The sequence below is a fragment of the Cyanistes caeruleus genome, chromosome 14 (genome assembly GCF_971803275.1).
Source record: "Cyanistes caeruleus chromosome 14, bCyaCae1.hap1.1, whole genome shotgun sequence".
Classification (NCBI taxonomy): domain Eukaryota; kingdom Metazoa; phylum Chordata; class Aves; order Passeriformes; family Paridae; genus Cyanistes; species Cyanistes caeruleus.
In genome coordinates, this window is record NC_141714.1 from 4711761 (window position 1) to 4734852 (window position 23092).

The following is a 23092-nucleotide window of genomic DNA, read 5'->3' on the forward strand; positions in this document are numbered from 1 at the left end:
GTAATTGCAACTTAGAGAAAAAGTAGGGCAGCTGTTTCTGAAGTATTGGTAATAATTAGGCAGTTCCCAAAACCACTCAGGGGTCAGATGTCAGACACTGCATGTGTGGATCCAGAGAAAAAACTCCCCTTTATGAAATGGAAATTGCCTTACAATTGTTCATCAACAGCAAGTGTTTCATTCTGAGCAAACATATTTTCCTGACAGACATGCACATATCCAACAGGTCAGTATTGCTGAGGAATTACTTTACATCTCTAAAGAATGAAGAACAAACCATAAAAATCTGTGTGTGGATTCTGGAGCCAGTACAGGCTACAACAAGCAAAGGCTTCAGCAGGACACACTTGTCCAAAAGCTTATTTTTCACCATTTACTCATTCATATAACATGTTTTACAATCAGTTAAAATATTATATCTAAAAATAAAAAAACCTTGTTAACACAGCCCACACTATACTGTTCCTTACACCAAACTGGGTAAGAGAACAAGTGAAATTTAGGAGCCAAGAGTGGCCCAGGATGACCATCAGCTCAGGGAAGGGAGTTTATTCATCTGAGTCCAGGTCACTGTCTCCTGCAATGGAGTGAAAGTCCTCGCTGTCCTCCTCATCCTCAGACAGATGGACCTGACTTAACACACTTGGCCCAGAGCGCTGCTGTTCTTCCTCTTCCTCCTCTTCTGAGATCTCATAGCCTCCAATGCTGCTGAAACTCGTGTCTCTTGTGTTGGACTTAGGGTCTGGTTCTTCGTAGCTGCCGTAACTAGAAGAAAGAAGAAAATAATTTCAAATGAGCTGCTGATACCAGCAATTCTGTATTTAACCGCTGTAAGAGTTGGCTTGAAGTCCTGTGAACACTGGGAACCACTGTGCATTTCAACTGTCACTGGCCAGCTTTTTAAAACAGAAACTAAAGAAAAAACAGTTTTCCAATTAAACAATTCCAGTATCTTCACTCTGATACACTCCAGGCAGGAAAAATTGATAGCTCCAACAGCTTCTGTCACCTTCACTGCAGACAGAAAAGTGCAGTACTGTTTTCAGCCCATTTTCATCTTCTCTAGCACTTCCTGCTGACTCTTGTCAAGGTCCTGGGCTGGACTGACCACTGCCTGCCAGCCCAGATACCTACCAGCTCTGATGCCTGTGACTTATTAGGCAAATATTGATAATGGCACTAAGGAACTGAATTCCACAAGCAGAAGGAGAACAAAGAATCAAATACTCTACAGAATGCTCAGAGAAGGGAGAGTAGCTTGCTGTTCTCTCAAATGCAAAAAAATAAAGCTTATATTGTTGTACTTTTGATTTTCTAGTAATCTAATGCCTTCCAGTATATAGGATATGCATATTCCTATATGGATATCCATATTCCTATACTTCTGGACTTCAACTAAGCAGTTGCATTTCAAGTCAGGGCATGCTTTCTTAGAGGGGTAAAAAAAAAGTTAATTTGCTGAATCACTTCTTAACTTCAAAGGCATCTTGTAGTTTGATAGCTTGTAAAAATCTTTATTTGTCCTGCTATCAAAAACCACTATGTACAAGAAATCATCTAACTTAAAAGAAAGAACTGTGTGTGTTTCTTTTTTAATTTAACTGATATTTTTATTAGTGAAAATCTAACAGCAACCCCAAATTTCTGTCAGTAAGAATAAATGGTAGTTATGGTTGCAAGACTTTGAACAGTCACAAGATAACTTTAAGAAAAATGTGAGATACTCTTCAGGTTTTTAGCACGAACACTTCAAAAATCTTTAAGAGAAGGGACTTCTAACAGGATTCCCAGCTCTAATTACCTGATATTGCTGTCCTCCATAACATGAGATGTCTCCCCACCGTCTCCTTCATAGGACATCATACTTTCTTCATTGTCCATGCCCATCCGTGTGTTCTCTTGAAGAACATGAGGTTGTTTGGGTCTCACTGCATTGGGCTCCACTTCTGAGTCACTGCCACTCTCACTCAGCTGGATAGCTGTGTAATGAACCAATGTTTGGTCACGAATTGCCAGGTTTGTTCTGTCACATACCCACCGTCTGTGTTTAAAGGTTGCAGTATTGACTGTGAGGAATGTTTACAAAGTCGTGTCTCCACGAGGCAGCAGAAAAGGTATCAGGGAGGTGACACCACCTACTGAGGGCCCAATTCTGATGTTACTCCAAAGCAATCTCATTACCACCATTACTCAAAAAGGCCTTATGTCGTGTCTACTCTGAAAAATTCCCCCTTCTTCCCCCCTAATAATTTTCAGAAGTCATTGCTAAATACCACTATATGCTTTTCTGCATAAGTTTGTATTAAAACAGAAACAGTCTGAAGAACCTCTGTACACCTCTTCCTGCTCATGATAACATTGCTTTAACATTAACATTTTACACTGATAATCCTATTTCATATCAAAATTAATGTACTTTTACTAAACTACCCATTCCTGGCTCTGCATAACAAATCATATTCACAGTGTTTTCAGCACCATCTGCAGTTTTACTTTATGAAACACAATCAACAAGATCTTGTCTTAACCCTGCTTTCATGTGTGTCTGTACTTACAGCATTCCTATTCCACTTTTGTTTTCAGTCCCATTTGTGTTCACCCAGTTTCCTCATCTTGCCCCTTTGGTCTCTGCTCTCTACTGCATGTTTTTGTGATGGAAACAGATCGGCTGGGTTTATGAACAATCAGAAAAGAACACTTACACGAGAAAGGATTATCTCCCTCTTCATCACTCCCATCATCATCATCCTCTCCATCAGACATAAGCAAGTCTTCATAGAGGACACTGGCCTGGGGCTGCTGGGCTGATCCTTCCTCTTCATCAGCAAGGTCACCATCTGCATCTTCAACTTCCTGGGTCACACAAACAGGAATGGTGAAGATCCAGCAGCATGCTGCCGTTTCTATCATAGATTTCCCACTCTGCCCCCTCTGAAGCATGCCCTCATTTCACAGGGCAAGCTTTTCCAACCTGCATTTCAGACACAACAAACAACTCTGCAAGTCAGCATGCACACTGTGGCTAGGATTTCTGTAAATACACTCACTGGGGCAGGAGTCTTGGGCTTCCCATCATCATCCTCATCAAATCCTTCAATATCCACATCAGAGTCTTCCTCGCCCAGCCTACCTCGCCCCTGGCGCATCTGGACGGGAACACAAATAGCAATGGCACTGAGGAGGCACTACTGGACATCACCCAGGGGGTGTGAGGGACACCTGGGCCACAGAGGTGGGTGTGGGAATACAGGAAGGGAAAGACAGAAAGGAAAATATATGTGTATCACTCTCAGAGTAAGGATCCTTCTTCTCTTTATTGCAAAATCAGAGAGCACAGTCTCCACACACTTCTACCTGATGTGCTCATCCCTGAATTAGGAAACTCCAGCCTTACAGCACCAGAGCTCCTTGTTTAACTACTTATTTCTGGAAAATAGCACTAGGTTGTAAAAAAAAAAAAGTGCTTATTTTCATAATATATTTTAAAAGCATACAGCATTTCCCCCAAATATTTTCCTGTCCTTCTCTTCCTGCTCTTCCCACAGTCCCCATGAGTCCAACATAAAGAGGACATGCAGATTCTGTCCCAAAGACTATAAATTTCTACAGAAAGCTTGAAGACTTCCAAATCTAGAAGGCATTCACAAAGCTACAGATGGCTACAACACTACACAGAACTATTCATAACCAATCTCTGTTTGCCTGCATTGTTCAGAATAGCTCTCACCAGCCTTTCTGGTACCACCTTCAGTCTCATGGCTCCTCACCTTCTTCATTCTGGTAATTTATTTTCATGGTCCTATTACTGCATATCCTACTGTTATTCCCTCTCCTTCAACTTTTTTGTTTGTTTGTTTGTTTAATACACAATAAAGACTAAGGAAAAATATTCTGTGGTTACTGTAACAAGTTCATTAATAATGATTTAATCCTTTTAACCTGTCTGCTTTTCCTTTTCCAACTACAAGGTATCTACAGTGACAACCATTGCTTTCAAGCTCATAATTGTCACTGGATGCAACCATAATAACCTAATTATGATCTTCTGAATCTGCAGAATATCCTTCACCATTTCCCTATTCAGAATTAGCAAGGGATTGCACATTAACCCTCTTTAGCATGAGTCACCAGGTTTCTACTTCCAGAAGTAGTGAAGCAAACAAATACCCAGCCTTAGACAAATTCTTTTGCAGCTTTTGATTCTCTGTTCTTTGTTTTGCAGTCTCTCAATTCCCAGTGCTCTTTAATTTTTTTTTTTTACTTTTGCCTCAGAGCAGTCAAAATTAAGAAAGTATCATAACTTTTGGAAGATGTTCTCTTCTCTTCTTGGAAAACCTGATCTTTGTCACCTGTTTCCTACAAAGTCATTGCATCCTTTTAGTAATTTGTTCATATAAGACAACTCCCCAACCAGATGAGAAAATGGAGGATTCTGACCTGAGTTCCTCGCTTCCCTGTGGTAGTGATGGGAGTGTCCATAGCAGACAAATTGCTTTCATCTTGATAGAATGAAGCACCATGGGACACACTGAGGGAAGTGCTGGAATCATACAAATCTGGTGGCTAAAGTATAGGTGGAAACAGGAGACAGAACATTCTCAGGCACTGAACTGAGACTGGAACAGTATCTTGAGAGGCAAGACTGGGATTTCAGGACCAAATGCATGTTTTTGGAACAGTGTTCATATTATTACACACTGTTTAATCAAAGTCAGCTAATTATTCTTAAAGAACAAATGAGGTAAATGCAATGGCTCAAAACCTCAGCTTTGAAGTTTGCCAAATAGCAGATTTTAAAATAGAAGTCAGTACTACTATACAGTGCTATTTGACAGAGGTCAAAATCACAAACGGGCTCCAAAAGGATTCAATGAATTTATAGAGAATAGACCTCTCTTTAACTCATGAATACAATGGTCCAGGTGCAACACAAGTTTAAGGTGCCTGAACAACCAATTCCCAGAAGCAGAGAGGATTTGCTGTAAAAATGATCACTGCATGTTTTCATCCACCTACTTCTGTTCCCTGCCAGAGACAGAAGACTTGATCACATCAACCTTTGGTCTGACTCAGCGGGGCCCTTTTCATTTACTTCCTACATTGGGAACGGTGTTGCAGCCCCAAATGCTTCAATCATAACTGGGAAAAGTCTAGCACATATGAAACAGCAAAGCTTCAGCTACCAGTCAATCCTATGTAAATCACTGTCTCAACCCCTAAAGCTGACACAAGGAAGTAAAAGGGGATTTAGATAAGGTGTTCCAAAAGCCAACCTGCAGTTTGCATGCAGACTGACCTCTGAAGACTTAATAAGGAACTACATTTTAGGCTTTTGATAAAGCTCCCTAATAACACACAGCTCACAGATCATGACAATACTGAAAGTCTTAAGAACAACAGCAGTAATTCTTACATTAGGCAAAACAGGCTTCCTAAGAATTTAAACAGACATATAAAACACAGCTCTCAGCTGTATGTGCTTTTTATATCCTGGAGGCCAACCTCTGAAGACCCATATGGGGAGATAAATGTTGGCTGTCACAACTGCATTTAAAATAAAGGGAACTAAAGCCAAGCAATCTCCAGCAGACCTGACATCTGTGGCAAGGCTGCGAGTGTGGGAAGTGGGACTGTACCTCCAGCCAAGAAGAAGAGGGAAAGGGTGGCCTTCAGGTGATCTGATCACCAGCTTGGAATAAAATCAGATCAGGTAATACTGTTCTTGGGAAGGAAACCATCAGATAAGAGAATTACATTTTTGTCCCTCACTTTCTGGTGTATAGGGATCACCACTGATGCAGTTTAATTCTTGAAATATGTCAACAAATAGTTTCTAATAACTCATCTCCAAAGACTCTCTTGCAGCCCAATACTTCCTACTGTCAGGAAGGTCCTTCTCCATGTCATGCAGTTTCAGTCTGTATTAATTTGATCATCATTTCTAGCAATCACATTCTACCTTCCTAAAATGCTGCATTTTGGGTACTTTTGTGGGGACAGATGGATGAGAGGTGTTAAATATTGCCCCAAACACATCTGTGTCCTGTTATCCTGGCTCAGCCATACAGTCTTTGTATACTTCTTGCCCAAACAAATTTGAAACTAATTTTTTTTTTTTTTAATAATCTTTATAAGACCTTAAATTGTTTCTGAACTTCAAGCCCTTCTCTTCTGCTCTGACTTTGCTAAAATTAAATGCAACTTTCAAGATGTAATTACATCAGACTTGCACAGAATCGAAAAATTATCGGTCTACAACTGGGATGAACAACTGCAAAGAAAGCTTAGGTTTGTCTTCCTATACCACAACATTTGCATTTTATCCTTCAATTATCAACACAGAAATCTTTTCCAAATAAACAAAAGGCACATCTCTGACACTAGGATAACATCCCCTGCTTTCCTAGGCAAATTCCAAAGATAATTTTAGTTTTCATGAATTAACTTGTCATTCCTGGTGAAAGTTTTAAACTGATGTTTTCAAAAACAACCAAACAACCCAAAATAAGAAGAATTATTATAAAAAAATCTAAGTAGCTTATAAATCTTTGCCAAACTGTAAACATTGAAAAGAAGCCTGGCATGAACCTGCTCTGTAACACATAGAAAATACTTGACAAATACAATTTTCTGCTATAAAATAATGATATAGGTTAAAAAACATTATTTTCCACTAGAACTGGAACAAAGAGATGTAAAGAATCCCAGCAATAAGGGCACAGTTGGACTTTGCTGACCATATTAGGCAGTTGCTTTACCCACAGCACTGAGCCTTTCCAACAATACCACCACCAAACAGCTCTCTGGATTCCTCTCAGCCCTACATCAATGTTTTGTCTTCATGTTCTCCTTACCTGTCCACTGCTTGACTTCTGAGAGTTTCTAAATGTCACACTTGCACAGCCCTCAACCTTCCAACCAACACTCAGCTGTACCTGACTGTACACAGCTCATCTTTAGACCAGTTTTACAACTTGCTTGGGAAATGTCTCTCTTTTAGTATCTCACTCTCTGAAGCATCAGAACTGCTTCTCATACTTATTCTCAAAAAGTGCTAGCACACCATCCAGCAAGATACTCTAATAAAGGACAAACTGCAGACAGATGGAGAACACAAAAAAAAAGAGGAAAATTGGGATCAAACACTCAGGAGATTGAAACTAAAATAAAGTGAAAGCCTTGCTTGGTCACTTGCCTGTGGAGTGTAGGGACCAGGAGTCATAGGATCAAGACTTTCCAGATCTGCCTCCTCCAGTGCTGCTTCCTTAGCAGTAGAGATGTCTCTCTCAAGTTGAGTCAGATGCTCATCATACTAAGAGCAAAAAAGCTTGCTAAGGTTGCAGAACAGAAAATTCAAATTGTAAATATTCCAGTAAAGTTGCCCACATACCTCAGCTAAAGTCTGGTAACAGATGTTTACAATCTCCTGGGCTGTTTTTGTGTACTGGCTGTCTGACCCTGTAGTAAGAAACAAATCTCTTTATATATTCTGATGGTTTTTCAATTCCAGCTGCCAAGACAGCAAGACAGATTTTGGTTACACAGGCCCCTAAATCCCAACACCTTCTGATGTAAGGAGAAATACAAAGCAGGGCTCACATTTGGCTAAAATAGCACAACCAGTTTGTTCCACATTAACTGTGATTTAGAACACAAGTTGTACCCTGTCTGTCTCAAGGAAATTCCCAGAAACAAATCTTTGGATCAGAGATGTGTACTGAGCTAAGAGAACATCCTCCCCAAATTTAACTGCCTCATGATGGTAATAAAGCTTAATGTGACAGTGAAAACAGCACTACTTAAGAATCTCTTTCCTCAGGAAAGGAAAACAATCATCAAGTCCATGATTCATAGCCTCAGTCTTCAACACACTTTGGCAGCACAGGTGCCTAGATAAATTAATTAAAATACAAAAGGCAGCTGAAGCCTAATTTCCACCACCTACCATTGTACTTAATGCTGTTGGCAAGGATGAGGTTAACATCATCCAGGAAAGTCTCCCTGTTCTGGTATTTGTGTTTGGAGATATTCTGGAAGAGAATTGTCACCAGGTAAGTGATCAAGTCTAAACACCTCTCAAAAGACTGCTCAGTTCAAGCTACACACCTTGCGGATGGTCTCCAGATCCATTGGATTTGCAATCACCTTGTAATAATCAGGAACAAACTTCTTGTTAACTGGATGGTGAAATGGCCAAGACTGGAAAAAAAAAACCAAAAACAGACAGGTTTAGAAAGCTTCTGTGTAAAATTTGTCATTATATTATTATTAATATTATTATTAAACACCATTTGTCACATAGCTTCTGTGCTAAAAATGTCAAAAAACAAGTCTCCAGAACTGATTAACACTCCAAATGTATTTAAGGTATTTATAACAAGACCTCTTGAATCCAATCATTTAGGTTCAGGAAGGACACAGAGAAAAGATCTACCAGCTGGATTTTTAACTAGGCCTGCTGATATCTATCTGACAGTAGGAACATAAAATACAAAATAATAATTTTACAGAAGACTTTTCTATTTTTTCTCCACAAGAAGATCAGCACATTTTGCAAATCACACACACAGTCACTCAAGCTACGTACATCTGGAACTGCCATCATCTTTTGAGTCACAATGTTATCCAAAATGAAGGAAAAGGCCACTTGATCATCATCATCCAGGAGAGGATTAATTGCTTTTTCTAATCGAGCCAGTTTATCTTCCTTCTGCAATAGAAGTAGGGAACATCAGTGACTGACCCTAGACTAGTAACTGTACTGTCATGATACTCTGTCCCAGAGAGAATCCCATGCACCTTTTAATGAAAACACTTGTAAATAACAGGGGGTAACAGTCAAGCTATAAACCTACAGACAAGAAAAAGTAACTAGAGTAAGAAATAGGCAACTGGGTTTTTTAAAAATACTCCCATGGGAACTGTTTAAAATGGTAAAAATTCAAATACCTTCTGGGGTAGGAAGAAGAACTCCCTTAATCTTCTACTACTCTCCCTTAAACCAGGTATTTCACCCATGCACGTCCTCTATTCTCGAAGTCTTCAACCACCCCTCATTATCCCTCCCCCTCCATTCTGACCACAGCTCATTCACAAGACTTGCCTCTTTCAGCTTTTCATCACATAGGTCAAGCATGGACTGGGATATCTGAGTCAGTGAGTGCTTTGGCCCTGCAAACACACACAGCAAGTGCAGCTTGATTAAAAAGGCCCACGACACAATATAACGTATCTTTACTCCTAAAGCATCACTGATTATATTGCTGGCACAGTTAGGAGTATATACTCAAGTATATTCTCAATACACACAATTACTCAAGTTCAGCATGGATTTTATATGAGAAAAAGTTATTATAGCAAATAATGTTTCTGGCATACATTCTGGTAAAGTTTAGAAACCCTTTGGAAAGCAGCTGTGCCTGTGGCAGACTGGCCTCCAAACCCTCCACTTTTGCCAAATATTCACAGTGTGAGTAATGAAATTTCTGTTTCCTTCACTAAGTCCAGTCAGCAAAGGAGAACTGCTAAGGAAGGCAAGGTGGACATTTAAGGAATATTCAAAAACCCACAGCTTTAAATAATTTCAGGATTCCTCAGACATGGAAACAAGCATTTGCAACAGAACTATGAAAAAAAAGGATCTTATTTGTTAGGATAAATCAGGGATTTAACTGTCAAAATAATAAAGGAAGCAGCAAAGACACAAACCTAGTGCTCTCACTGCTGCACAGCCTAGACAGACTCGGTGCAGCTAGGAGGTTTTTCTGTCAAATTTAGATATTTTGGACAAAGACCTTTCTATCAGAAAGTCAGAATAAAGCTGACCCAACAATGAATCAGCACTCTTCCCCAGCAGATACGTGCTCTACCACAGAATCTATATTTTTATTTTAAACTAGCTTTAATTTTTTTTTAAACTAGTTTCCTGACCTTCCCAAATGGGAAAAAAGTTCATTGCGACTAAGAATCAAAATATGCAAAATCTTGACAGCAAACTCTACTCAAAGCTTCATGCTCCAAGGCACTGGCTTCAATGGGTGTCAACCATTCCTATTTGCACTGAAAGATTCATTCAATAAAGCACAACAATGTTTTGCTTAGCTGTGAAGGAGGTAGGCAGGACTTGAAACATGCAGAAGTCTGCAGTCATTGAGTCACCCCAAGATACAAACCCATAACTGAACTTCAATTACTACATCACAGTCATCATTTAGTTGTTGTTACATGCTGGAATTCACTTCTTTCTTATTTATTAATTACTTCATTAACATTAATATAATCTTTTGGTTATATCTAGAAAAATATGCATTCACTATTGCCATCTGGCAGTGAATTTGTTCTGCTTTTATGCCACTTTTGTTGACTCTGAAAGTTCCACAGTTCATCTGTGCACAATGGGTTAGCAGAAACAGGATTTCCCTGTGTTTTTACCATTGTATGTGGCACTGTTCTTCACAATGAGCTCCAGGTGTTCCCTGAACTCCTCCCGGGATGGGTACTGCCTCTTACGGACGTTTTCACGCAGGGTCTGTAAATCCATGGGCCGGGTAATGATCTTGTAATAATCTTTGACAACTTTTGGATTTACAGGCGTGTGAAAGGGGTATGTCTGAGGAGGAAAAGAGAAACATGCTTATTAGCACAGTACTAGCATAGCTAATCTCAGTTTAACCTCCATAATTACACAGGCACTAATGTTACAACCTTTACACAAGAAGTTCCTTAATGGCACCAGGCAAAACAGAGTAAACTCAACCCCACGATGCAAATACTTTCTTCTACACAATATTCTCTAATACCATTGTAAGAAGGAAACTCTCACAGAGAATTTTCAGGTGCTTATTTTTGATTGCAGCAAAAAAGTCAAGAAACTGAACTTTAAAATTCCCATTTCAACTCAAATCTTCCATTTAATCTTTTGGTTTTACAAGTTTCTGGCAAAGTCTGGTCAGAAAAGTGTGAAATACAGATCTTCTCCAGTGCCATATATATATATATAAAAGCATTACACACTGCTACATTTCATGCATCTTGTGCTGGTATTGTTACAAAAAAAATAAAAAAAATCACACGAGCTTTGAACATGTATCCATAAAAAACTAGCCAAATTCTGGTGTCTACAACACATACCCTACTTCAACCATATTGCTTGAGATGCAGGATTTGGGTGTCATAGCTTAAACTTACATTGGGAAGATCCCTGATGTCATTGATGATGCCCTCCAAGATGGATGAGAGCGTCACCATGGGATCTGTTCTCCGCCGGTGGATGGATTTATGGGGACGCTGGAGAAATGAGAGGCAGAAAAATGAACGCAGTTCCAAGATGCAAAACATTTACTCACAGCAATACTAGACAAATTAGCTTGCTAATTTTCTGGTCAGGCATAAGGAGGCAGGAGGAGGTTGCACAGGAGCAGCTAAGGGCCTGGCCAGCTGGTACAAACAGAAGTGGAGGTGCTGCTATCAGCTCAGTAACACTTCACTCACATTGAGATAATCACAGTGCACCGTTGTCCCTACGCGACGCTTCTTCTTGGGAGGAAGCTGCTGCTTAGGAAACTTCAGGACCAGGGATTTCCTGCGAACCTCATCAGCACTAGGCACAAACAGAAAAGCACAATACTTTCTCCAGCCCTCACATGAATCAAGACCATTTGTCCCCCAGTACTGGCTTTGGTTCCATCTGCCATAATACCAAATTCTCAATCGAAATACTGTAGTAAGTTTAAGTAAAGTCCTGTCATTTCATTCCTGTGACTAATAGGAATTAATACTTGAATGAGTATTCTGCATTTAGCTCAATGTTCTTTCTTCTTCTTATCCCCACCTGTTTCTTTGCTTTTTCCTTTACCTCTCAATCAATTGTTTTCCCAGGACAATTTTCGTTCCTTCAACTTTGATGAGTTCTTCATTGTCATTGTGAATGACTGTTTTTTCCAGCTCTTCCTCCTGCTCTTCAGTCATTGCAACAGGATTAGAAGGTGGGGCATTCGTTTGGTAGTAAAGAGGGCAGAACTTATTAGTTCTCATGTGCCCAATTGCACCACATGCTCCACATTTTAGCTGCAAAAATAGAAGGTGACAGATCAGAATTCATATACGGGCTCCTAGTTTTGAGGCAAAGCATCATTAAAATCCCCCAGTGAGATCTTTAGTACATCACTAGAACAGAATAAACTTTTCCAGTAGCCAAAACCTGTATGGATATGCTTACTTTCAAATCTGGTCGCTCTTTCATTTTCTTGGGCTTCTTTTCTGGAGGGCCCTTGAGTTTCTCTTTTTCTTGGTTCCGCTTTAACCGCCGTAATTGTTCCTGGATCCTGCGCCGCTCCTTCCGCATCTCCTCGCGGTGCTGCTCGTCAAATAGAGCAAACTTTCGTCTGGGTGGGGAGGAAAAAATACAGAAGTTTTCCAGCCTAGTTCATGATTTGCCAGGTACTCTTCTGGCAGCTCAATCACTGCACGAAGTTTGTGACACCCTCCAAAGGGACAGCCATTAAATTTCTCTTTCTCTCCACAGTTACTGTGCCGGGCTTCTACACTCAATTCTACATTTCTTCACGCTGTCAGTGGAATGAAAAAAGCCTACAGGCAAAGTTAAAGGAGAAAAGAAGGAGATCACGAAGGCCTTACATGAACTCCTCATCCTTGGTGGTGCGTATGCGGCAGTAGGCGTCAATGACTGCGGGTTTCCGCACCGTCTCACACCTCACGTATTCCTTCCCGTCCTCGTCCCTGAACGTGCGATAGATCTTGAGGCGGCGGCCGGTGGCAGAGGAATTCAGGCTGGTCACAGAGGCAGTGTCGTCATCCTTGTGAGAGTTTGCTGAGGCTGCTGAAGCTGTTGCCACAAGAAAATGCTTTATTTGCTTCTTATTTTTTTCCACACTGTAGAAATACCATCGTTTAAACACAGCAGATAATTTTGGCTTAAAAATTTCAAAGACACACATTCAGGAAAACCTAATAGAAGTCTTTCCCTTGCTTGTTCATGTTCTCTTATCATGACATGAAATTGAGCTGAAGTAAAGATAATTATCCACATAGATTATAAAGCCAGAAGGAACAGCTACAGTCAACAACAACCCACAGGTGCAACCTGCAATGCAATTGGATTCTGGCCCTGCAGATGGATTAGTTACAGTGTTTTCATCATAGGTATGGTTATCTGGCAGAAGCTGAGGATCAAGAATTATCCAGTTTTCCAAGGAGCCTTCCAACCAGTGTGTCAAGTGACCACAGAATCTTCTCAGCATCATTCACAATTCTGGTTGAGAGGTTTTGTAAAAGTAACACTGGATATCTTTTCATGAAAATCATCAAAAATCTTCCACATATCCCTTATAAATTATTCCAGTAACTATTTATTAGTGATTTATTCCCAATTTGAGAATAGATGGCAACAACATTGATTCAGATGCAGAGCTCAGCTTTGCTGAGCATATTCAACAAGTGGTCATGGGCACCCTCATGAAGCTCATTCACAGGTCAAACATCTTTCCAGCCTGCCAGGGACATGTCAAGTTCTCTGTTGGAATGCACTTAAAACAAGCACATCTCCAGGAGATCCAAACCTGGCACCTGCCCAATTTACCTCCAAACACGCTGCCACAGCACAGAGTGTGAGACACTGCTGTCAGCCTGCAGACTGTGCCTGCTTCACACACAGAGCTGTGTGTACGCAGAAGATCCAACTACACAACCATAATAAGCTTGCAGGAACTATGTGTGAAAACATCTTGAGAAAAAATACTGAAAAAACAGCTCCCCCTGACCCAACCCCACTCAAAATAAGAAAAAAAAAAAGGAAACTTAAGCAGGAAGCTGCAGTGACTATCTAAAGAAATACCAGAGTAAGTTTATAGACCAAAATAAACAAAAGATATAAGGCAAAGAATACACTTCACATGCACTTTCAGCCACTAAGTGCTCAAGAGAAGGAAGAACCTCAAGAGAGGGAAAAGCCCCAGATAAACATGTTTATACATTCTTCCTGTAAGGAATCCACACTCTCGAGAGGCCAGATCACCACACTTTGCAGCCTGACATAAAGTCCTGCATCCCTTCCCAGCTTAATTCTGGTGGTTGCAGTTACTTACACATCCCCTTTTTGTCTCTCCTGTCCTTTTTGCCCCTGTCTTTGTCATTGCCACTGTCTTCTCCAAGGAGCATCCTTTGCAATTCCTTCCGTTCCTGCTCTTCTCTTTCCCGAGAGAGCTGAGAACTAGTTTTCTTGTTCTGTAACATATTCTCAATATTCTTTCCCATCTCTTCAAAGTCACTGTCTTCAGCTGAACTGCTATCTGTGTCTGTTGACAGGATCTCAGTGGATTCCAGAACCCTGAAATAGGAAGCATCCTGAAAGTCAGTGAATGTTGCCCTCCCAAATTAAAAAAAAAAAATCAGCCTGTTTCCTTCCCAGAAACACAAAGGCAGGAATGGTGTAAAGGTTTGAGAATTAATGATGCAAATCACTACTACAACAGGCACAATATATTCCCTTCTCATCCCTCCTTTTAACCCCCACATCTAAAAGATCAGCTGTTTCCAGGCAATCTTCTCCAAATAGTTATCTTCTCCAATAGATCTCTACTTCATAACAATACTTTATTTCCTCACCAACCTCAAGTCTCAGGCCAGAACAAGGAATCATGCATTAATACTTCTGGCATTTCTGAAGAATAGGACATAGACATGGTACCTGCTACCCAAGAGAGAGATGGCAAATTGCTCAGAACAAAACAAAACAAAAAAATTAAAGGAAATCAGGTGGTGAACTACTGATGTGTGAACTGCAGAACATCTCATGTCATGACTCTGCAACACGTTCTACCTTTCCACAAGGTCTGTGACAGCAAGACACTAAACCTGAGGATTTCTATTACCAGCCAAAGGCTTCTTTCCTATTGCTGTATTTCATGGGCCCAACAAGTTGATTCAACATCTACACCACCACATATCAGCAACCCCAGGCATGCACAGTGCTGGACTTTTGAGGTGGGGACAGGGTGGGGTTTAAGGCTGTGAGTATCAGATAAGAACGTACTTATTTTGTAAGTCGAAGATGCGCTGACACTCTTCTTTGTACCTCTCCTGATGTTCTGCCACAGAGAACCGAGAGCCACGGGCAAATTTGCTCATGGGCCCTTCCCCTGAGCGTGCCTGCTCTGTGGACATCGTACGGACCACATCGATCACCTCCCACCGGGACAGCTTCTTTATCTGGAAAAAGGAAGACAAGGAGTGGTTTTAGAGAGACACAGCTGAGGTACCTGGCTATGGATCTCAATTCCTCTCCACATGAGGTCAAAGTAGAAATTTAGACATCCCTTCCACCATCAGCTGCTAAAGGCCTTAGGGAAGTGTGCAGACTTCTCTGGGCTCACACTCACCTCCTCCTCAGGCACTCCAAACTTCCGCAGAAGCTGTTTGGCATTTTTGAGGGAAAGTCGGCGCAGATCCGCGTCTGTGCCAGTCACTGTCTTCTTCACTGGCTGAGGTTCTTTATCGTCCTGTTCAGAGGAAGATTCAGTCTATTAATGTCACAGGAGTCTTTCCTAGGTTCATCTGATATTTTCTCTTCCTTATGTTCCTTATTTAGTCCACTTCTCCCACATAACTTCCCAGCTACTACTCCTTGGGAACTATACCTTCTGCTGGGTTGGTTTGTTTGGAATCTTGACATAAGAAAATCCTTCCCCACAACCAGTGGGATCTGCGACCCCAGTCACTTCTAGAAGGCACTTGCCCTTCATAGCCGCAATGAAGGCTCGTGTGGTGTTCCAGGGAGCCGTGCGCACCTGCCAGCGAGAAAATAAACAATCATAACCCTGTCACAGTCCAAGCTTTTATTCTGGAATTCTTCCAGTCATACTGAGAACTTCTCAACTGACACAATGAGGGTGAATGTCTCTTCTTGATCCTTCAGCTGCCCTGATGACACTTCAATGAATAACCAAAGTGCTAAGGAACTCACAAAAAGGCATTTAAGGTAAAACAAGCCTGGTCCTGAAAGGACCTGCAAGAACAATCACCAAAGGTATGAGCTGCCAGCAGAAGTTCGCAGGAAAGTTGTGTGAACATTTGAACCATTGAATCCTACTTTAAATATGTCCTTTAAATATAAAGACCTCATTTTTCTACTGCCATTGAAATTTATATACTGGTGTACACACTCATGCATCACTCTGATGATACCTCATCATCAATCTTCATCTGGAAATCCTCTTCATTCTCCTCTTCTGGAGCAAAGAAGGATTTCTCCCCGTAACCTGCATCCTGCAGAGAAATATTAGGTTAAAAAGAAGCTGAAGTCTTAAAAAGATTAGTGGAGATAGAACTATAAGTGTCCCTGTGGAGACTTGCCATGCTGAACAAGCCAACTTCCACAGACAGTTGTCTACAAGATGTCAAACTGCCCAGTATTTTGAAAAACTCCATAACTAAACACGGCACTCAACTTCAAATAAAAATAATCAGTGTCTCTTACAGCCACCTGCTGGTTACTTTCTGCTGTACAGCTCCAGGTATAAACATAAGACCTTTCTTGTACCTTCCCTTTGGTATGTTGAGCACAGCTAATTCAATATTCAGATAAAAGGTGGTAAGAATACAGTGTTTGTCTCTTTAAAACTTAACTGCCTTTTATGCAGCAGCAAACTTAGCAAGTGACACAAAAGTTAGGGACCTAACTTGCCTCCTTTATAGCAGAATTAGCTGTAGGCAGAAGGTGTTACCTAGCCTCACCCCTCACAGGGTGTCAGTAATTTGCCCTGGAGCCAACCAGGATTTACCTTGAGCCGCTGCTCGGCCGCAATCATGCTGTAGTAGGCACAGCACTGCTCTGGGGACACCATGGCTCTGATCTCCTCCTCTGTTGGCAACCTGAAATCCGGCTTTAAAACCCACCAGTTTGAGTCCATCCCTGAAAAATGCACAGGTCAAACACTGAGTGGTTTCCTACACCTGCTGGATGCCACCAGAGTCCCAGCTCTCATTTGCATGTGTTTGCTTGCAAAACACAGCTCAGCCACACACAGAGGGAAGGGAATGCATTTGTGTTGGTGTCTTTAGTGAGTAAATCACTGCCCAAAGGGTTATTACAAATGTCTGAACTGTAGTCACTTCTCACCATCAAGCACACTTGTGCCAAAAGTAAGTGCACATTCTTAAAAATCTCAACAAAAAAAACCTCTGTCAGATTACATTTCAGCAATCAGACAAAAAAATATTACAAAACATTACAAGCTTTCAGGAATGGTTTATCAGATGTTCCCTCCTGCTCTCCCTGGAGCTCCAAGAGCAGGAAAGGATGGCTGACCACCAAACAAAACCCTTTGATACCTGTGCGTTTGAAATCTGCACAGAGCTTCAGCCGCTTGCGGATGCTGCTCTCGGAGTGGGAGGGAAAGGCTTTTTTAATGTCCTCCATGCGGATCCTCCGCGGACGGTCCCTGCTCTTCCAGAAGAGGCGATAGATAAAAACCTACAAAACAAGACCCATTTGTCCAAAGAAATAACAAACCAACTTGCACAGACGATGTTCTGGTGACTGCTTCAGAATTCCTACTTGCCTCTCATAAATTTATTCGGTGAAGTTCTCCAAGCTGAGTGTCTGCTTCGGGTTCAGCTCTTTTTGAGAATGAGGTGGGGAAAAAATATTTGTCTTGGAAGTTCATTTTATCACATTAGAAATGTTCATGCGTTGGCACAGAAATTCTGTGAACAGCAGGAATTTTCCTGCTCTGCCAACACCCCTGGAGTTATAATTTTGAGTTAAATTGACAGCAAATTACTAGAAATTTTCTCCAAAATCTGAACTTGAGGATAATTACTGAATGGACTGTCCCAAAGCCAACCATTAGCTAAATTAGAACTTAATTTCTAGATGTGTGTAACCACGATAACATCTAGAAAATTAAGAAAGACCTATGGAGCAACTCTAATTCTGTGCTGTTGGATAGCACAGTGGTAAGACTCCTTAACTGTCTCTTAGCAAAACCCATCAAAGTGTCATTTCACACAGCACAACCACTTCAAAACTCACTCTAACTTCTTCAGTTTCATACACTTATATATAATCTTGTAACCTTTCATTCTGGTAATAAAATGATAAAAAACTTTATCATTTAATTATCAGATAGTATGCCATTAAAACAGACAAGACATTTTATAAGTCTTTGGTTAAATGAAAACCAAAATGGCCTGTCTGGTTAACATCCAACTCTTGCAGAGCTCTCACCTCACAAAAAAAAAAACAAACAAAAAACAGGAGTCACAGCAGGACAATGAAATTCTTCAAATCAAGACTGTCCACCTGAAGCCCAAGCCAATGCCATGGGCTTGCTCCAAAGACTCCCCAGATTCCCAAATAATCTCCTATCACATACCTGCAGGAAGTCTCTGATATGTGTGTTAGCTCGCTTGGAGTTGGGACCAGGTACTTCATAGAGTGGGCACTCCTGTCCAACTACAAAAATATCCACTAATTCTCGAATGTAGTAGCCTTGTCGTGTCCGGATGATCAGGAAATCTGTCTCAGGCATCTTATGTAAATAGATGGGGGCCCGGAAAAGATTGTTTTCAAATGCCTGTTAGGAGAAACAAATCTAAGTTCAAAAGTCAAGTTTTGATCAAATCTTCTGTGACACAATCTACAAAAAAGGTCTTAAAAAAACCCCAAAAAACACCCCAATGGTATACCATCATTTATATCACAGCATATGGAGGTGTGCAGGGAATAATCACGGATGAAGAACAAAAACTTAAAAAATACTAAAACAAATGCAGAGATTGAGGGGCTCTTTGAACTCTTGGAGGTATTTCAGGATCTTTAAGGAGGTCCTTTCAAAAAAAGACAGAAAGAACACATCTGCAAAAGAGCACAATAACCACAGAAACCAGCCCAACACACAATTAGCATTGTTAGTTCTGTGATGAATCTCTAATATAAACCTTCACCTTACCTTCTTCCTGTGGTACAGAATGGAAGAATTATTGCTACAGCAAGAGCAGCTAGCATTAACTGAAATCCATTTATATTTACATTTATGGATTATTAGACACATGGTCCTTGTAACATTCTTAATTCCTCTCGCCATCTCAAATGTATATATTTTAACAACTGAGAGAGATTCATAAAAGCAGAAGTCTGTACATGTGGCTAGTAACTGGCATCCAAAAACTAGGAATGCAATTCTCAGAACGTACATATAAAATCCTGGACTGTGAGAAATCCATGTATTCCATGCCCTCCAACACCTATTTATTGAGCTCCCCTGCATTCAAGCAGCTTTGGTTTTCACCTCAGTTCTCTCTAACAATATTTCTAATGCCATTGCTAAGCAAAAGAGCAAAAATTCTCTTCCTTGCAACTCTTGTAACTCCTACATCCATTTTAAAAAGCATACAACAAAGTTGTTTTTTTTAAAAAAAAAGAAAGCTAGGAACTGAATTACTAGCACTATTTAATTACTAATAGTAATTACTATTACTAGTAAGTAAAGAGACAAACTGGAACTGAAAAGGAAGCTGAGTTTTCTTTTTGGAAGCTGAGTATTATTTGTGATGGCATAAATAGGGCTTGTAAAAGGTACTCTGCCTATTACACCACATCCAATTTATCTTTCTTTTAAATGTAAAAACCTCATTTCTCACCTGCAGTAACTGGCCTGGATGCAGAGAACCCAGGAAGGGAGAAGTGTGACAATAAACAGTCTCTCCGTATTTACAGTCTGGAGCTCCTGGATCTTTGCCAGGTTTCTGGAAGGTGCAATGGAGGTGCTGTTAGCTCTCAGTGAGAGGCAGAGGGAAATCACTGTCCAACAGCAGAATCTGCATACTCACCCTTTTGTAGTAATTTTTAATCTTTGTTGCCATGCCAACCTGCATCATCAGAGGGGCGTTCTCCTCACTGTACTCAGCAAGGATGAGATCTCCATCCTTGCCAGTGAGGTCCTGCGGCGTGCGCATGAAGAACATCTCCCCTCCACCAGAGGCCTGGCGCTCCTGCTCCCTCATCTGCACCAGAGACAAGGGACAGTGACAGGGGAACAGCTCATCAAACAGTCCAGGAGCCATGGCACACTCAGAGGCACACAGGAGTAACTGTACCTTGGCTTTCTTCTTGATGTGCTTCAGCAGAGGCTGCACAGCGTGGGGCCCGGGCTGGGACAAGGCACCAAAGGAATATTTCTTCAGGGGAGGCCGATGGAACTGTCGGAGCTTCATGGGACCCATGTGGGTGGGAAAGAATGGCTGGCGGAGCTCCACTGCTGGGATAGAGTGCTGATACAGAACAAAATCTGTGTTAAGTTGCACCACCTTAAAAGACCATACTTCTATCCTATTAAACCTCAAATAAGAGAGACCAGGCATATTTTTAGGTCTCCTAGCAGTAACACAAGTGTGTTGAAATTCACTTGTCATCATAAATGTTGCCTTTTGACAGAAAAGTGCTTACTACCATATAAAGATCTTCCCTTTGTGTACAGAGATTACTTCAATTTTACATTTATTTCAAATGATACCAAATCATGGAATCTTTTTACTAACTAGGAATTACATGTAAAGCCATTATCCCTATCACTGGGAGACAAATTCATTTGGAATTACATACAGTTTTCCCATTATAGAAGATGCTGGAGTTATATGAGGTTTTAGAAGTCACTGAACTCCACAAAGGAAGAAAAAAATCATCACCTCCTCACCAAAGGCTAGTGAGCAGCAATTCCAATTCACCAGTAACTAAATTAATTCTATAATATTCAGACAAAGACACACAGTAGCAGCAGAAGTACAAACTGCACCTCTTCCTCCCCTCCCACTATTGATTTACAAAGAATACTACATAATAAGACACCAAACAAAAGCATGGCGAGTAGGATACAGCAAGATCAAGCAACTAAACCTCAGTTTGATGGGGGCAATCGATAAAAATTAGTTCAAACTCCTAATTTTAATTGAACATGAAAAATATCTCTCATGAACACTTACCTGACTTGCTGTAATCTAAATTCTGTTTTTCTACGAATCCTGAGTTCCACCCTCAGTTACAAAACCTCCTACCAAGACACTCAAGCTCTCTCACCCACAGTGAAGACTACTGTGACTACCTGGATGATGTTGCCTCCAAAGGTTCCTCGAAGGCCTTGCTGTTTGGGGTAATAAAACTCATCATTGGAGAGGTTCCAGGGATCCTTCACCTCTGGCTGAGACATGTTCTAATTCAATTTTAAAAAGAGAGAGAGAGGTGTCAGAAACAAAAAAAAAAAAAAAATTTAAAAAAAAAAAAAATCCAAAAAAACCCCCACTCCTTCCTCATGATTCCTAACCCTGGAGATAATGCTAAAGCTTATGCTGACCTGCTGTGGTTCTTCCTTGATGACACCTGTTTTTCCCAACAGGATCCGACTCTTCTTTAAAGAAGACTCTTTCTTGTTCTCCTTGGATGGAGAGTTCAAAGTCATCTCTTCCTTTTCATCAGGAATTTCTAAAAGCACAAGTTTACATCCCTACCTTCCCTCTTCAAATCAACATGCATGCAAGTCAAATTAAGACAGTCACTCCTAAAACACATCAAGAGTCAGATTAATTCCAAGGCATTAATTTTTACTTTTCTGTCAGTGCATTTAACTTGGAGGTTGAATGTGTACAACAACACACCGATAATGGTTGTAAGTACTGCCACCTCCTCCATTGCCTTTGACTTGCAAATTAACTTCAAAAGCCAGAACAAAGGAAGGCCATAAGTATTGCTCCAGTACATTTATTTCCATTACAGTGTGATTATAAACCCTTGCATTCATTTCCCCTTGTCTTTTCCCACTCAAGTCAAATTTCTGGGTGTCATAAACATACCTAGAATTATGTTTTCATCGTTTGGATCAAGTGTCAAGACAGGAGGATCCAAGTAGTTTTCCATTGCCTGATCATCCCAGATGATATTGTCTTCCCAACGACCATAAACTAACTCTTCATTATCAATTGGGAAAATGGAGTACCAGGGCTTGTCTTCATCCAAGGAAACTGCAATATCATAAAGTAGAACCCTTAAGAATTTTATACACAGCCTTGGCAGAAAGCTACTTCAGATCTCACCCTCACATCTTACTCCCTTTACCTTGCCCCTCTTTCAGACTTCCTGAGGCAAGATCTCTAAAAGGCAAAAGAAAACTGATCTTGAAAGCAAAGAGGAAGTAGAGCCCCAAGTTTGAGCTTTACCAACACTCAGAGATTTTGCTCTATTGAAACACAGCCTCCAAAAAGTTTTAGAGCAAGGAAGTAGGCCCTCTAGCACAGATATGTATGTCACATGAACCTATTCATGGGTCATTACCTTGCTGTTCAGGGGCCTTTTCCTTGCACTTTGCTATGCCCAGGACTCCTGCTACATTTGGCTTCTGTGCTAGAGGAATTGGTGAATTGAGCAAAGAGCCACTGCGGTTTAAACCTAGAGAAAAGGAAAACAAAAGCAAGGTCAGCTTGAGTGGGAGGGTCAGGGGGCACTGCAGTGCCTTAAACCAGGACAGGGGGGTTGCATGGAGAGTGAATTTCAGTTTGATGGACCTACTGCTCATATCCCAAAGAGTGGCATGTGTCATTAGAACTGGGAAAACTTAAAAAACCACACTTCACACAGAGCTGACTGCTGGAGTCTGCAGGCTCTTCAAAGAATCTCCAATTCACCCACCCAGTGCCACAGTGTCTTGTATTCACAGCTGAACACTAAAGGACTGACACTGGTACCCAATAAAGATCTGACATTCCCATTAGTCTTTCCATGTAGAAGCAGGATAAGATATAACAAACAGAAGACAAACATTCATTATATGTGATCAATTTAAATTCAAAATACATCCATGCCTAAAAGAAGTTTGAGGTGCATAAGAATTGTTACTTCCTATCTAGAAAACACAATACCATTTTTAGTTGAGGATAAACTTCTAAAGACTTTTACATAATTCTTCCAACTGAAAACAGAAGTAAACAAAATTGCACTAGCCTATAGAAAGAGGAAATCCTAAGGGTAGCTTTGCTTGATATTAATGTAGATGGATCCAGCACCTGGTATTCCACATAGAAAGAAGAA

General features: G+C 40.7%; 1 protein-coding gene across 4 annotated transcripts in view; it reads right to left on the reverse strand.

Moving 5' to 3' along the window:
* Positions 1-104: 104 nt before the first annotated feature.
* Positions 105-23092, reverse strand: part of TAF1 (TATA-box binding protein associated factor 1) — a 29355-nt gene continuing 6367 nt past the window's right edge. For 2 of the 4 annotated variants that reach the window (XM_086851101.1, XM_086851099.1), the window contains exons 9-40: positions 22340-22453; positions 21862-22029; positions 21366-21493; positions 21117-21224; positions 20116-20289; positions 19849-20022; positions 19660-19764; positions 18393-18593; positions 17347-17488; positions 16797-16927; positions 16201-16281; positions 15654-15803; positions 15396-15515; positions 15050-15225; positions 14103-14344; positions 12637-12844; positions 12218-12383; positions 11855-12066; positions 11491-11599; positions 11188-11286; positions 10432-10609; positions 9104-9171; positions 8588-8710; positions 8107-8199; positions 7946-8030; positions 7391-7458; positions 7196-7312; positions 4438-4563; positions 3048-3146; positions 2703-2853; positions 1802-1979; positions 105-765 (exon numbers count right to left, since the gene is read on the reverse strand). In XM_086851101.1, the coding sequence (XP_086707227.1) occupies positions 549-765; positions 1802-1979; positions 2703-2853; positions 3048-3146; positions 4438-4563; positions 7196-7312; positions 7391-7458; positions 7946-8030; positions 8107-8199; positions 8588-8710; positions 9104-9171; positions 10432-10609; positions 11188-11286; positions 11491-11599; positions 11855-12066; positions 12218-12383; positions 12637-12844; positions 14103-14344; positions 15050-15225; positions 15396-15515; positions 15654-15803; positions 16201-16281; positions 16797-16927; positions 17347-17488; positions 18393-18593; positions 19660-19764; positions 19849-20022; positions 20116-20289; positions 21117-21224; positions 21366-21493; positions 21862-22029; positions 22340-22453 (4511 nt within the window). In that variant the 3' untranslated portion in view covers positions 105-548. The remainder of the gene's footprint in view (positions 766-1801; positions 1980-2702; positions 2854-3047; positions 3147-4437; positions 4564-7195; positions 7313-7390; positions 7459-7945; positions 8031-8106; positions 8200-8587; positions 8711-9103; positions 9172-10431; positions 10610-11187; positions 11287-11490; positions 11600-11854; positions 12067-12217; positions 12384-12636; positions 12845-14102; positions 14345-15049; positions 15226-15395; positions 15516-15653; positions 15804-16200; positions 16282-16796; positions 16928-17346; positions 17489-18392; positions 18594-19659; positions 19765-19848; positions 20023-20115; positions 20290-21116; positions 21225-21365; positions 21494-21861; positions 22030-22339; positions 22454-23092) is intronic. The other 2 variants (XM_086851102.1, XM_086851100.1) reach the window with 1 other exon arrangement.